The 13,431-nt window shown below is 39.5% G+C and overlaps 1 protein-coding gene across 1 annotated transcript in view; it reads left to right on the forward strand.

The window, feature by feature from the left end:
• Positions 1 to 6,649: 6,649 nt before the first annotated feature.
• Positions 6,650 to 13,431, forward strand: part of LOC139719371 (BTB/POZ domain-containing protein 9-like) — a 39,136-nt gene continuing 32,354 nt past the window's right edge. The window contains exons 1-2 of the mRNA XM_071630785.1: positions 6,650 to 6,791; positions 8,202 to 8,307. Coding sequence (XP_071486886.1) covers positions 6,650 to 6,791; positions 8,202 to 8,307 — 248 coding nt within the window. The remainder of the gene's footprint in view (positions 6,792 to 8,201; positions 8,308 to 13,431) is intronic.

Below are 13,431 nucleotides of genomic sequence, written 5' to 3' on the forward strand. Positions count from 1 at the left end.
ATCGGTGTAAAATGTCAAATGACTAGCATTTAGAACTATGTCTATCAGTATAATATGCGATGAGTGACACTCATGCCAGTGACACTGACAGTGTTCAGTACAGTAGTGCAGTGAGTAGGATCGTTTATAAAATGGGTTCAAGAACGTAGCCAATAGGAAGCGCTGAAATGAGTCACGTGGGCTTTGATTACTTCGGTACCATTGCACTGCAGTACCAGTGCGCACTCAATCAGTTGTTACAAGTGCGTCGCGCGCTACTATACGCGCTGTCAATCCTGTAGGGTAAGGGCACCAGTATTCGGTCAGCCCCCGGTATTCGGTCACTTATTACTAGTCACCAGCCAGTAAGTTCAACTGTTCCAACACACGCAAATCACACTAATTCACATACTTGCACACTCATTCACAACAGGAAACTCCCTTAGCCCCCTCTAAAAATCCATCCAAAATCCCAAATTTTACCGTCAAAAGTGCAGAATCGGCGCTACTTTCCAAAAGCGCGCGCGGATAAGGCCCAGTCTTAAGAATACGGGTCGCCGAAAAAGCGCTAAAAATCGAGAAATAGGCCGTTCTCTCGCGGGATTTTTTGTTTATCGCAAGCTTGGAGTGTGATGGTATCCTCAAAAACGCAAAGGAAAAACTAAATTTCCGTACGTGCCGATACAGTGTCTCAATGCACAAGGGTTGAATGCAAGTGCCGAGTCCCCAGTATTCGGTCACTAACGGGCGCCGCAACGTCCCCGATGCAATTTTGCGCCAACAAGGTAGCGCGCGCGCGCGTTTTTCAGCTGCCTTGAACAAGCATTGACTTTGAACGCGCATATCGCGTGACCGAATACTGGAGCCGGTGACCGTATACTGGGGAATTTTCAAGGTGATATATTTTGCGATTTTGTGAAATTCTTTGTGATATTTAACAAAATAAAAATTGAGATTAAAGAAATTTGATATATTTCACATACATTGCTGTAGATATGATGTATGTTTGTATTATTTTAGTTTGAAAAATATTTCAAAAAAGCTTAAGTGACCGAATACTGGGGATGTTACCCTAAACAACTTCTAGTTTGGGCTGCCGGCCGGCCTTTCTTGTGTGCATAACATATGTGGCGTACGTATACAGTACTCTTATACGTACACAGAGACTCCAACTCTCCCGTTTTCGACGGGAGATCTCCCGCCGAAAACCTATTTTTGCAAAATCTCCCGCTCTCCCGCTGGAGATTTGATTTCTCCCGCCCTGGCTCTGTGTCTCCCGGTGGAAAGGATTTCTTACTTATTGGCAATATTGCTATCGTATGTTGAAAAAATAAGCCTTAGGCTTAGATAGCACCAGAGAACATATAGAACACTAGGAACTTCGCGCTTCGCACACATCAACTTGGAGTCTCCTGTTTGCTAGGGGTTTCGGGCGGGAGAATCTCCAGATCAGAAGGTGCTTGGGGTTGGAGTCTCTGCGTACAGTACTTACATGTACGGGATTTCCGAGTGCGACATGCTTGACTCGACTCTCGAGTGAGTGCTACATGTAGCTGACTGGTTTGACCCACAAAGGTACGTGAAAAATGCTGTTAGTTTTCGACCCATTTTATAAAACAAATGATGCACAGGATTATTTCGTGGCGTTAGTGGAGATGCAGCTCACTCTCGGGTATTTACAATGTAGTGCATGTTTCACAATTGTAAATACCCTCGAGTGCGCTACGCCTCCACTAACGCACTCTATCCTGTGCATCATTTGTATACTAACTAACTTTGTCCACTCTGCCTGTGCTGTGGTGTGCTGGGCCTCGGACGCTTGCAATGCATGCGCATGACCACATACTTGACAGCCCCAGCAAGGCACAAGCTGAGTTGAAATGAATATCAAAGGGCAATTGTGCACTTTACGGCCCTATATTATCGGTACGTCATTCCCCGTAATGCCGTATGCCAAGATATCCCATGAACCACCGCGCACTGAGCAGCTGGCGAGCACAAGCTTCTCTTGCTGTGTGGAAGGCCATCTAACCATTTAGCATCTGATGATTGATGAGGTCACTAAAAGCCACCTCACTCATAATCGCTGCGCTTCTAACGGTTAGTTTGCTGACACATAGAACACTATGTGATCGCGATATTGCATGCTTTTGCTCTCCGCTGCAGGATTATCGAGCTTTACACTTTGTATTGTTACCTCGCAGAAAACTGCCATGTTCAGGCGCAAAATTTGACAAAGTTGGCAGTAAGTCTGTGACTGTGATAAAATAGCTGCCATTTCTGAACATCCTGGATAGAAACCACAACGGTTACGGGAATATTTTTATGCCTCCATCATCCATCCCGACCCCATTTAAATCGCGTAAACCACATGCGGGCGAGGCTTGTGTGTGTGATGGACATCCTTGTCGCTGTTCACAAGTGCGTGCTTAGTGCTTTCATTACACACACCTGTTTACATTGACACATACACACACTGCATCCAAACGCGAAATCTCACACACATGCACACAGCACAGTACCGGAACACATGTTGTCGAACCCGCAGTGTCTGATAGGTACTCAAATTCGCACGCACTGCTTGATCTAGGGTAAAATCTTGCACCGATGATAATTTATAGGGCCGTGAGTGCACAATTGCCTATCAAAGAACTGCTAGGTCAATTTAAAAAAAAAAGAAAAGAAGTAAGGCAATCGTGCACTTTAAAGTCTTTAGCCTAGGGCCCCTTTATTATCGGTCCCTCAATCCATGTATTCCTATGCCATGGCCCAAGGTATTTCTTTGATATCGCATAGCCACAGTGCAAGGTATTTACTCAAACAGATTTGCATGCGCTGCTTCAGATTAGGGTGAAATCACATACTGATAATATAGGGCCCTTTTTTAAAGTTACTACATCATCTTTTTTGATATTTAATACTTACTAGCTTAAAAAAAAACATTGGAAATTCACCTACCAATCAGGATTTTATTTCATGCATACATTGTATTCTGTTTTACCGCTAGACAAGAATCCTGCCTATAAATCAGCCACTATGTAATGTCTGTGGGCTTAGATGGCCCGCTGTTGATAACATCAGAACGTACAAACATGTTCATCATGTGCATACATAGAACACGTTGTGAATGGGCAAGTCTCCGCACACACTCATATTCGTGTATGGCTTGGTTTTTAACTTGAATGTATGATTCGGCACGCCGTACACCGGGGTACCGTTGTAACCCGAGGTACCGCGTTGTATAGCGCCATCTCATGCCCATTATTTATAATGCGTATCCGAATTCAGATACGCCGATTCCGAATTCGGATACGGCAAAGTCGTCGCAATGAACTAGCACCATAGGTGTGTTTCGAAGTAATTTCTAGCACCACACCGTTTTGTAAACATCATCTACCGTAACTTTTATTTTCAGAAAAAAAAAAATCACCGAAAGCCCAGAAAATTTACCCCAAAATCAACTGTATTTCTTCAAAATTTGATCATGGGGGCTGCCATCTTTATAATCTTCTACGCGTGCGCGAATGGTCGATAATAAGAGATGAAATGCGAAGAAAAAGGTTCAAATTAATTAACTGGAATTTATTTCGTTATAGATTAATAAAATATTTACGTGGATTTCTAATGTTATCAGAAATATTTCATTCAAATGATTTTCTTATTTCATTTTGTATTCATTAATTTACGGGGTAGTAGACTGGCAACTTCGTCTGCAATTGATTATTACACGTACACTGCGCTTCGTAATTATAAGCACGAATGCTAGCATTACGCCAGCTCAACGGCCATAGTCACGGCGTCTGCGTGCAGTGATGGCCGTGCTAGCAGCGGATACAAGGACCAGTGTTCTGGCATTGCTGCTTCTGAAACTCTTGAGAAAATTGTGTCTTGCCAAATGATTTATGTGAGATCATATTTGATATTAATATTTGATATTCATAATTTTATTATTCATAATTTGATATATTTATTTCAATTGAAGAGCTGTGTTAAAGCATACATTCTTGCTCATCCTGTTACTGAAACGTTACTGTGAAAGAAGTTTTTGAGAAAATTGTGTCATGCCAAATTTGTGAGATCATAATTGAAAGTGAAGAAATTTAGCCCACAATAACATTGCTTCGATTCAAATTCAATAAGAGCATTGTGTTTCTTTCTTGTATGTAAGATGTTTTATGCTCTCTTAATAAAAACACACTTGATCATTCATTCACTCAATGCAAGAACATTCATGAATCAAATTGACACTGTCTTGGATAATAAACAAAATTTACTTTCCAATCTCATTCAAATTCAACATAATTTAAAATCAGTACTAACAATAATATGTACAATAATATCAAACAGTTCAGAGTATAACAGAGCTGAAAATAATTATCAGTTGCATGCATTAATTGTTGCATAATCACAAATAAGAAAACATTTTTGTGCATAATAATGCTAAAAAATATTTTGACACATTTTTTGGTAAGCCAGGGTACAGCACTGAAAAAAAAATGTTTAATTCAACAAAATGGTGAATTTTCATTTGGTACCCCAGGGTACCAAATATTGCATCATATGTACATTAATTTTCTGGTATTGTTGTCAAGCAATACTTGTAGATGTATCATAATCTAATGCACAATTGTATTTGTGCATGTTCTGCTGAAATTGCTACTGTGATGTTCACTATTGTGTGGGTATGATGGCTTTTCAATGTTTGAAATCAGAATTTTCTCCCTGTGTTTCTCCTTTTATGTGTGTGTATATCATCTCTTCAACAGACAAACATTTCTATGAAGTGACTATCTTTGATGCTTCTCTGTTTTCTAAATTGATGAATGAAAAAAAAAAGACAAAACAAAGAGACTGCAGGAGGGAATTCCTGTCTCATCAGTGCTAAGACTTGTAAAATGGTCACGCCAGTGGAAATTTTGCCTTGACATGTGACTAGAGCATTATGATCGAAGCAAAAAACAAAAATAAAAACAAAAATCATACAAACTACTGTACGTATTATATTATGCTCTATAGATTGATCCATGGAAGCAGACATTGCACTTGACAGGAGATTGATATCGTTTCTGTGACATGCAGTGCAAAATCCATTGACCTCAATTTTTTCTTTGATACTAAAAGCTTGCTTTCTATACATTGTAAATCAAAATGTTTATGTACAGGTTACCTGTCTAGTGAACGTCATGATATCTGCGCTTTGTGGGGGGTGGGGGGGGGGGGGGGGGAGGGGTGTGACAATTTCATATCTCATTTGAAGAAACAGTATTTTGGCTAAGGAACTATTAGAATTTTCAGGCCATGAAAACTGACTTGCAAAAAAACTATCTCTCACTAAAAGTGGATCAGCATCTTTCACAGCCTGTAGGTGGCAGTTACTGTATATGCCATGCGTACCGTATGGCAAAAAAAACCTCACTAAAAGTGTATTGGCATCTTTCACAGCCTGTAGGCAGTTATATGTCATGTGTACCGTATGATACATGTCCATGGACATGTGTTCCTGGGTCTCAAAATCCATGCTGCAAACACAGTCATTGTTTCTCATACCATGAAATCACATGAATGTTGGACCAATTTGTCAAACAGCTGTTGAAAAATGGTATTATGCTTCTGTGGTTGTTAGCTCACTCACAGGTATATTCATGTACAATGTAATGTAAGTACACATAGGGGGAGGGGAGCAAGAGGATTAAAACACTGAAAAACTGTCTGCTTCACCCAATCCACTGCTACAGTATAAATACATGTAGTTTGTGGGGGAATTGCAAGTACAGTGTAAAGTACTTGGTACATGTACATGTACACGTGTACCTGTACATGTACAAGTACATTGTATGAGCAGAGTTATGTGAGAGAAATTGTGTATTAAAGTGAACTTGATAGCTTGCAAAATTTGTATGTCAATAGACATGATGAATTCAACTACAAACATCTATGGAAAAGACCTTTTTGCCCTTGAAATTAACATTTGCAAGTGTACTGTGAATACATGTACTGTGTACAATGTACACATACATTGTAGATACACTTGTTCTAAGACTATTTCAGAAACTTTCGATTTACACAAATGCTGGAAAACATTGATTCATGCTGAGGTGCCAGCAGAATTGTAGCAGAGATGGATCCCCCCCCCCCCCCTCCACATACATTGTAGTAAGCCCTATTCAGTTGTTATTATATTGTCTAGCATGATAAGCATGGCAATGTTATCATATGATTGGTTTGCTGCCAACTTTGTTGCAGTGTTTGACAAATACCGGGTACACTGTACTAGAACTGAACTTGGTAGAAACATTCCAGTCAGCAAAAAATGTTTCCATAACTGGGTATGCTTAAAAGCCATACAGTGTAAGATGACATGGCATTTGAACATGTCATTAAAATAATAGAGATTTGTACAATTAACACTAAGAAGACTTAAGTTGCATTCTTGTATCAGTATGTGATAGTACAATGTGTCTGTCAAGAATGTCTTTCCTGGTACATGTTCGCTGTACACTTATGCATTGATATTGCATGCATGCACAAAATACAATGAAGCATCAACCTGGTGCAAAAGCTAACAATTTGGTGGTTTTGAGCATGAGACATGAAAAAACAGTGTCGTGTTTTGATCCCCAGGAGCTGATGTTTTTCAAAAGTGGCTATGATGACAACCATCTAAGTATACATGCGGCTACGAAGTATCAAGCTTTTGATGACTGGTCTGCAACTGCCACCCTTCCTGCCAGCCATGAGCGACACGCACCGCATCAGTCCGTCCACCCCCATGGGAGAAGTGGAGCATACCACCATTCTCTCTCATGATATAGGTGAGTGTAGTAGCCCTCATGTCAAAAAGAATCAGCCAGTTCCGAGATAGCTCACATGCTTATGGGTGCAAATGACCTTTCTTTTTTCTCAGTTGATTAGGCACCTTACTCGATTCAAAGTGACATAATACATCAGCTTGCCCAATATAGCAATTCATGGAATTGGTGTTCAAACAAAGAATGAACCTGCATCGACCAGGTGACCTGAATGGTTCATCAATCAACACTCGGGGGAATCATCCATTTCATTATTTTGTATCAAATGGGTTAACAATGTTTTTTTGTTTTTGTTTTTTTTTAACATTGCCAAATACCAGGCTTGCTGCCAGGTGGATGTACTGGCAAGTACCATTTATAAGGATTACTAGTACATGAATAATTATAACATCACAGGGGTCTATGCTTATCTCAGTAAATTGAAAAACCAGCTTGTGTCACAGTGCAAATTACCTTTTTGTACTCATGCGCAAACTGGAACCCCGATCTGATTCCTATGCAGGGATTGGCCAAGGGCGCCTCATGGGACACAAAAAGGGGGAAGAGAGTTCTCCATCACCTACACTGTACATTCTACAATGTAAAAGTTAGTGTGTATAATACACAGTGTAGTGTGACGTCTTTATCAATTGCTCCGGTCTTATTTTCTCCAAGGACTTCGGGTTAGGATTAGGGTTGTGATAGGGTTTTAGTTTAGTTTGATGTGAGGATTTGGCTTGCGGTTAGGGGTATGTTTGTGGGTAGAAATTACGTTTGGCTTTATACATGTAGCGTGCAGATATTTTATGGGAGCAATTGTCGCAGGAGTAGATGTCATGGAAGCATTGATGTCACATAGTATCCACTTTTTTATTGCCCACTGGGTAGGTAAGCATTTGTTTATTTTGTTGTTTAGGTCTGCATTGTAATTCATGCTGATGATAGTGCTGACAGATACAGTGTTTACATTTGTAACTTGCATTTTTTTTTTCAAAAAAGCCATTTTACATGCACCTTGAGTTATTACAATTGTACATGTACAATGTATTCCCACATTCCTTTAAAAAATTGAATGTTTGCCTTTTATCCTTTTCTATCACTTGGTATTTAATTTTGGCTTCTTGTTGAGAAAGGATATTCAAGCTCAATCTGAATCTGGCACATTCCAGGGGGGGGGGGGGGGTTCTAAGTTTTTAGATGCTAAAAAGAGAAGTGCATGATTTATAGAATTGCAATTTATGACTTGTCCTTCTTGCGAAAGCAGTCAAGTTTATGTAATTGCATTTATAGACCGTCGTGTGTCATCTCTAATATAAGTGTTATAAAGAAGAGTAAAGAGCACAGCTGTTGTTGACTTTACTCAAGGAGGGATATTGCAATTTCTCGTGGTGAGCATTTGTTTTCTTCATGTTTTGTTATATTTTCTGTATGCAGGACACTTGTTTTCAAATGAAGATTACAGTGATGTGACCCTAGTGGTTGAGAATCACCGGTTTCACGCCCACCGCGTCATACTCGCAGCACGATGTCAATATTTCAGGTCAGATGCTCATCTTATTTGAATTTTATTTTGACTTTTTCACAGAAAAGTTAGTTGTGAGTGTGGACAAACACTGGTTAAACTCGATACTGCTAGAAGAACAGCCTTTGTTTCTGCACAGAATGGGCTACAATTGCAAATTCTCAGGAAGTTCCCAGCAGAATTCAGTGCAGTTGTGAGGATCAGATTTCAGAAATGTGTGAAATTGAAACTTGATTTAGAATTTCCCTCAAAGCTAGCCTCAATTACAGTGACTAGAAATAAATGACATTGAAACTTGAAAATACTGGATATGAAAGTGAAACTTGATTCATTTTTTTTTTTCGTGCAGCAAGCCTGACCAGATAGAAGCAGCCATGATATTTTTGCAAAACTGTGTAATGTGCTGATCATGTATATGTGTACTTCAAAGTGGTTTTGCTGCTTGTTTCAGTCATTTCTTGTTTCCTAATAACGGCAAGAAGAAGCAAAAGAGAAAGGAAGAAGATCACGTCTATTAACTCTTATTCATGATTGTTGTGTTGGGTTTTGTTTTGTTTTTTTTTTTTGTGGGAGACAGGGTATGAAGCTTGGTATGAATATTTCCCTTTCAGTGACATTTACCAAGTTTACATGAGATAATCTAGTATCTCAGTTATCTGTAGATATTGCCAGTCATTACTGATTTCCAGTGCTTGTTCCGCGACTTCGCTTTACTAAGTTTCACCCCACTATCTATGAGTCATGAAGCTCCATTTTTGAAATTTGGGACTGTTGCTGTCCAAACACTGGATCTCCACTCATTGTGTCCTCTTCAAGGTGACCCCTCGCTTTCCCCTCATGTTGGGAGGAAATAACTTTGCACTCAAGATGGGGGAAAAAAATTATGAAACCCATTTGGGGATTGAACCTGCAAATTGTTATGTCTATCACCCATTTTGCATTTCATGGAGCCATCCTATCTTCCACATGCTCCATAACATTGATGCACAAGCGGAAGTTTCATGCAGAAGGTCTTCAAACAAATGTTGAGTAATTTTTCCAGCTTTTGTCAGAGTTTTAGTCATTCATTCATGTGTTTCATTCCTCCGTCAGAAGGGCCCTGAAGGTATGGATTGCACTGGTATTGTAGTCGTTTATTACCACTCCTCACCTTTTGTTAGAAGTTCTATCAGTCTGCCTTTGTTGATATTGATAGTTAGATCACGGAGGAAATGATTGCCTCCATGAAATTATCATATGAATGTATACACAGTGCCTGTGAAGGCCTTTATTTGGAAATGATTTAAAGGGAGGCCCAGGCACACAATAAATTTTGTTTCCTTCCATTGCAGGTATTAAATAGTTCCATCGGGAACTTTTTATTGGATTCTGTCGATGATGATTACTCGGGAAAGGTCACTAGACTTTTTGATATCACATACAGTTGAACCTCTCGTATCCGGACAAGTGGGGACCGGGGCTCATCCGGATAAGGGATTTGGCCGGATACGGGAGACTCAATGCTTTATACATGTACATATACATATGCATGTACTGATGTAGCCCATTGTAGTACCACATGTAGTAATGTGTATACTGCAACCTTTTCATTGTTATACTCAGTAACAGACCCCAAAATTGAGGTTCGTGTTTGCAAGAATGAAATCATTCTCTTTTATAAATTCTTGGGATGATTTACCTAAATGATTATTAACCCTAAAAAGGCCGGGGAGGGGTTGAATCAACCCCCCCCCTCGACATTTTTTGCGACTACTCCGCCGTGCGAAATTTTTTGACCGCGCCGTTCGCTGACTTTTTACTTTCAAGTCTCGCGCATCTTTTGATACCATTTTCGCAAAATTTGCGCATACCATTACGACGCTGCATGACTTTTCATACATGCCTGTCAGGGCAAAAATGGCTCAAAAACGTGATTTTGTGTAGAAAGTCTATGCAAATGGAGTTTTCTCTTCTTATTCATAAAAATATGATTATTTTCACTTTCAAAGGCTGAAACTAATTGATTTTAGCATAATTATGCTTGAAATAGGTTCTGTCATAAATTTTGTGGAAAAAAAATGATAAAACAAAAGGTCGAAAAAACAGAAATACATAAGAAATTCATAAAACAATAAAATACATAAGAAATTGATTTCGATAACAATTTTTTTTTCAAGTACATTGTTAGGAATGCTACAAAGAATGTTTTCACCAAAAATTAGGATTCTAGGAGCTTTAATTTCTGATTTAGAGCAAAATGTATGATTTTATGCATATATTAGCATAATTAATCATTATGACGAAAATTTCCATTTATTTTTGTATAGCGTGGTAGAATATGCCACAGGCAACGCACGTGCCAAATTTCATGACGATTGCGCGATCGATGGCCGAGATCTCAGGGGGGGTTGAATCAACCCCTCCCCGGCCACAGAACACCCAAAAAAGCCCGGCCTGGTTAGGGTTAAGAAATGTATCAAGTACATGTAATTCATTGTGTTTGTGTAGGAGATCTCGAGGAGTTGGGAATTCCCCTTTCCTCCCGTAAGTATAAAAAAAAAAAAAATCATGGCGAGATTGCGTCCGTATAATAGAGAGATCCGGATAAAGGGAGGCCGGATAAAAGAGGTTCAACTGTATACCATACAGATCTATCATATTCGCCATTGAATGTGTGAGAGAATAAATGGTCGGTCTCTTGTCCCTCTCCACCCCCCCCCCCCCCCCCCCCCCCTGATGTCAAATTTCTCATACACATGATGGTTGCTAACTTCAGTGGAATTCACTCTGACATGAGTTACTAGCATACAAAATAATAAGCAGCTATATACAGTAGGATGTGGTACTGTCCTTAGTATCAGCAGTCAATTACTGCAATGATAAGTTTACCCTCCGCTGTCTGCATGCTGTGAATGCACATTGAGCTCCTAATCTTTTTGTGACCCAGAGGATATGTTTAATCAGACAGACATGCAGTCAGCTGTAGCCACTGAGCTTTACCACATGTGATATGTGACATAATGACCACATCCATGTCCCGACTATGCATAAAGTCAAGGTATTTATGGGACTGTTGAGTTTCTCCTAGGATTACTCTCCAGAATAAGTTAAAAGGAGAAATCATCAATGATTCCCCCAGGATAATCACATCTTCTCCTTTAAAGTGAAAACATAGTTTCTGGTAAGGATGCAAGAAACCGTCTCCCACCATTTCATATCTGCTTGCAATATATCGAAAGTGGCTACCAAGAAACTTACCTGGCTGACGCGGTTTGCCCGATGACGAGTTGTTTTGGAGTATTTTGAAATCAATAATATAAGTCGATTTACCGACTTGTATTCCAGAAGGATCCAGGTTAATTCGGTCTTAGAGATAACTCGACCCTATTTCAGACAATTTACATGCAGTTCGTGATGGACATCTTCTATACTTACGCGCACATTCATTTTTTATGTGCGCCAAAGAGGTTCTTTCATGCGCTCATTGTATCAACTGGGCCCATAACTGCGACCAGCCAGAACGTGAAGCGCTCCCATAGGACAACACTGCACAATCCAGAGGGACAACTCGGCCCCGCCGTCAAAGCGAGGCCGAGTTGTCCTGAGTCCAAGTCAGCCTGACCCCGATCAGAGAAGTTCTGAGATGCAAAACTTGTTGGTTAATATTTTGTATTTTCATCATTAGCCAACAAATATCTTGTTATTACATCGTTATTCCACACATTTCCTAGGCATATGTGTACATTTTGGAGCGAAATTTGACGATTTTGCAGGCGGACCAGAACTATGTTTTGCCTTTAAAAGGAAGGAACAATATCTATCATTCCACCATCCATCCCCCCCTTTCTGTGGACAGATAAGTTTGGTTTTTTTTCTAGACATGCCCAGCCGTGGGTATCGTGTCACAAAATAGACCCTCAAGTTGTACCCATGCCAAGGAGAAGAGGAAGTTCTCAATTAAAGCAATGAGGAACTCGTCTAAGTCCAGTATCAAGTTGTTTTCTGTGGGACGGCTGATTGATGACAAAAAAAGAAGACCTTGTGCTTTCAACCAGACCTTAAAAACCTATCTACAAAAGCATATTGAATGAAAATCAAAACACAGACATGAGAATATTTTCTTGGCTTGCAACTGTATGGCGCTTTTGCCCAACAAGTTTAGGGGAATTTCCTGCATGAATAATCATCCTAAAATGCTTTTGCACATGAATGTTTTTGCATATCATACAATGGCAAAAGATCACCTGGAATTGATTGAATTGCATATATTTGCACAAAATCAGAAAGAAATATCCCCCCCCCCCCACAAAAAAAAAAAAAAAAAATGCCACTAAGGGAAAGAAACAGCAATTCTAATCCATAATGTCATCTCAGTGTAAAAAACAATCACAGATTTGCCAATTAAGAGGTTTAAAAATTCAATATCCTGGGTAGCTAACACAAACAGTTATAAGGACTAATGAAAAAAAGTGTTTAACTCTGCCCTGATGAATGCTAACAGTGAATGGTATGAAAAAAAAAAATGATGTACAAATAAATCACCAAACCACAGAAATGTGGTTTCTTGGACTTAATAGGTGAAAGGTGATCAGACAATATAGTGGGGTTGATGCTGAGGCTCTAAACTTAGAAAGTGAATTTGTTAATCTATTTTTAACCATGACCAGATTGACTCTGGGTATTATCATCCGATTTAGTTCAAAATTGATTATGCACAACTAGCATTCAAATGTCACTTGTGCTACAAGCTTAGTGGCTGTCATTGAGGGTCAATACGAAGGTGGTTTAAATTTAGTCCATGGTTTAATCAAATTTCTTCTTCGTAAATGTTTGTGACTGGTTGTGTACGCCAACAAACATCCAATAACGTCCGCGTGTTGATACTTGTGTGTGTAAGGTACGCCTAGTTTACGCTTGTTTTGCCCCATGGATTAAATTTAGACCATGGTTTATTTTTCATATAAACCACCTTCTTGAATACGGGTCATTAAGTCTCAAGGTTTTCATTGCTTAGAATCACTGTGGCCATTTTCAGGGCATGCAATAATAGCAGAAACCGATACTAAAATATAGGTCTTTGCATGCATATTTCTGTTGATTGGACACAATGTACTTGTTTCACAGCACATTCATCAGAGCATTGTGGGTAATTAGAAAGGTGAT

Source organism: Diadema antillarum, unplaced genomic scaffold (assembly GCF_040938485.1).
Source record: "Diadema antillarum isolate AM-2024a unplaced genomic scaffold, OU_Dant_1.0 scf00000109, whole genome shotgun sequence".
NCBI classification, from domain to species: Eukaryota; Metazoa; Echinodermata; class Echinoidea; order Diadematoida; family Diadematidae; genus Diadema; species Diadema antillarum.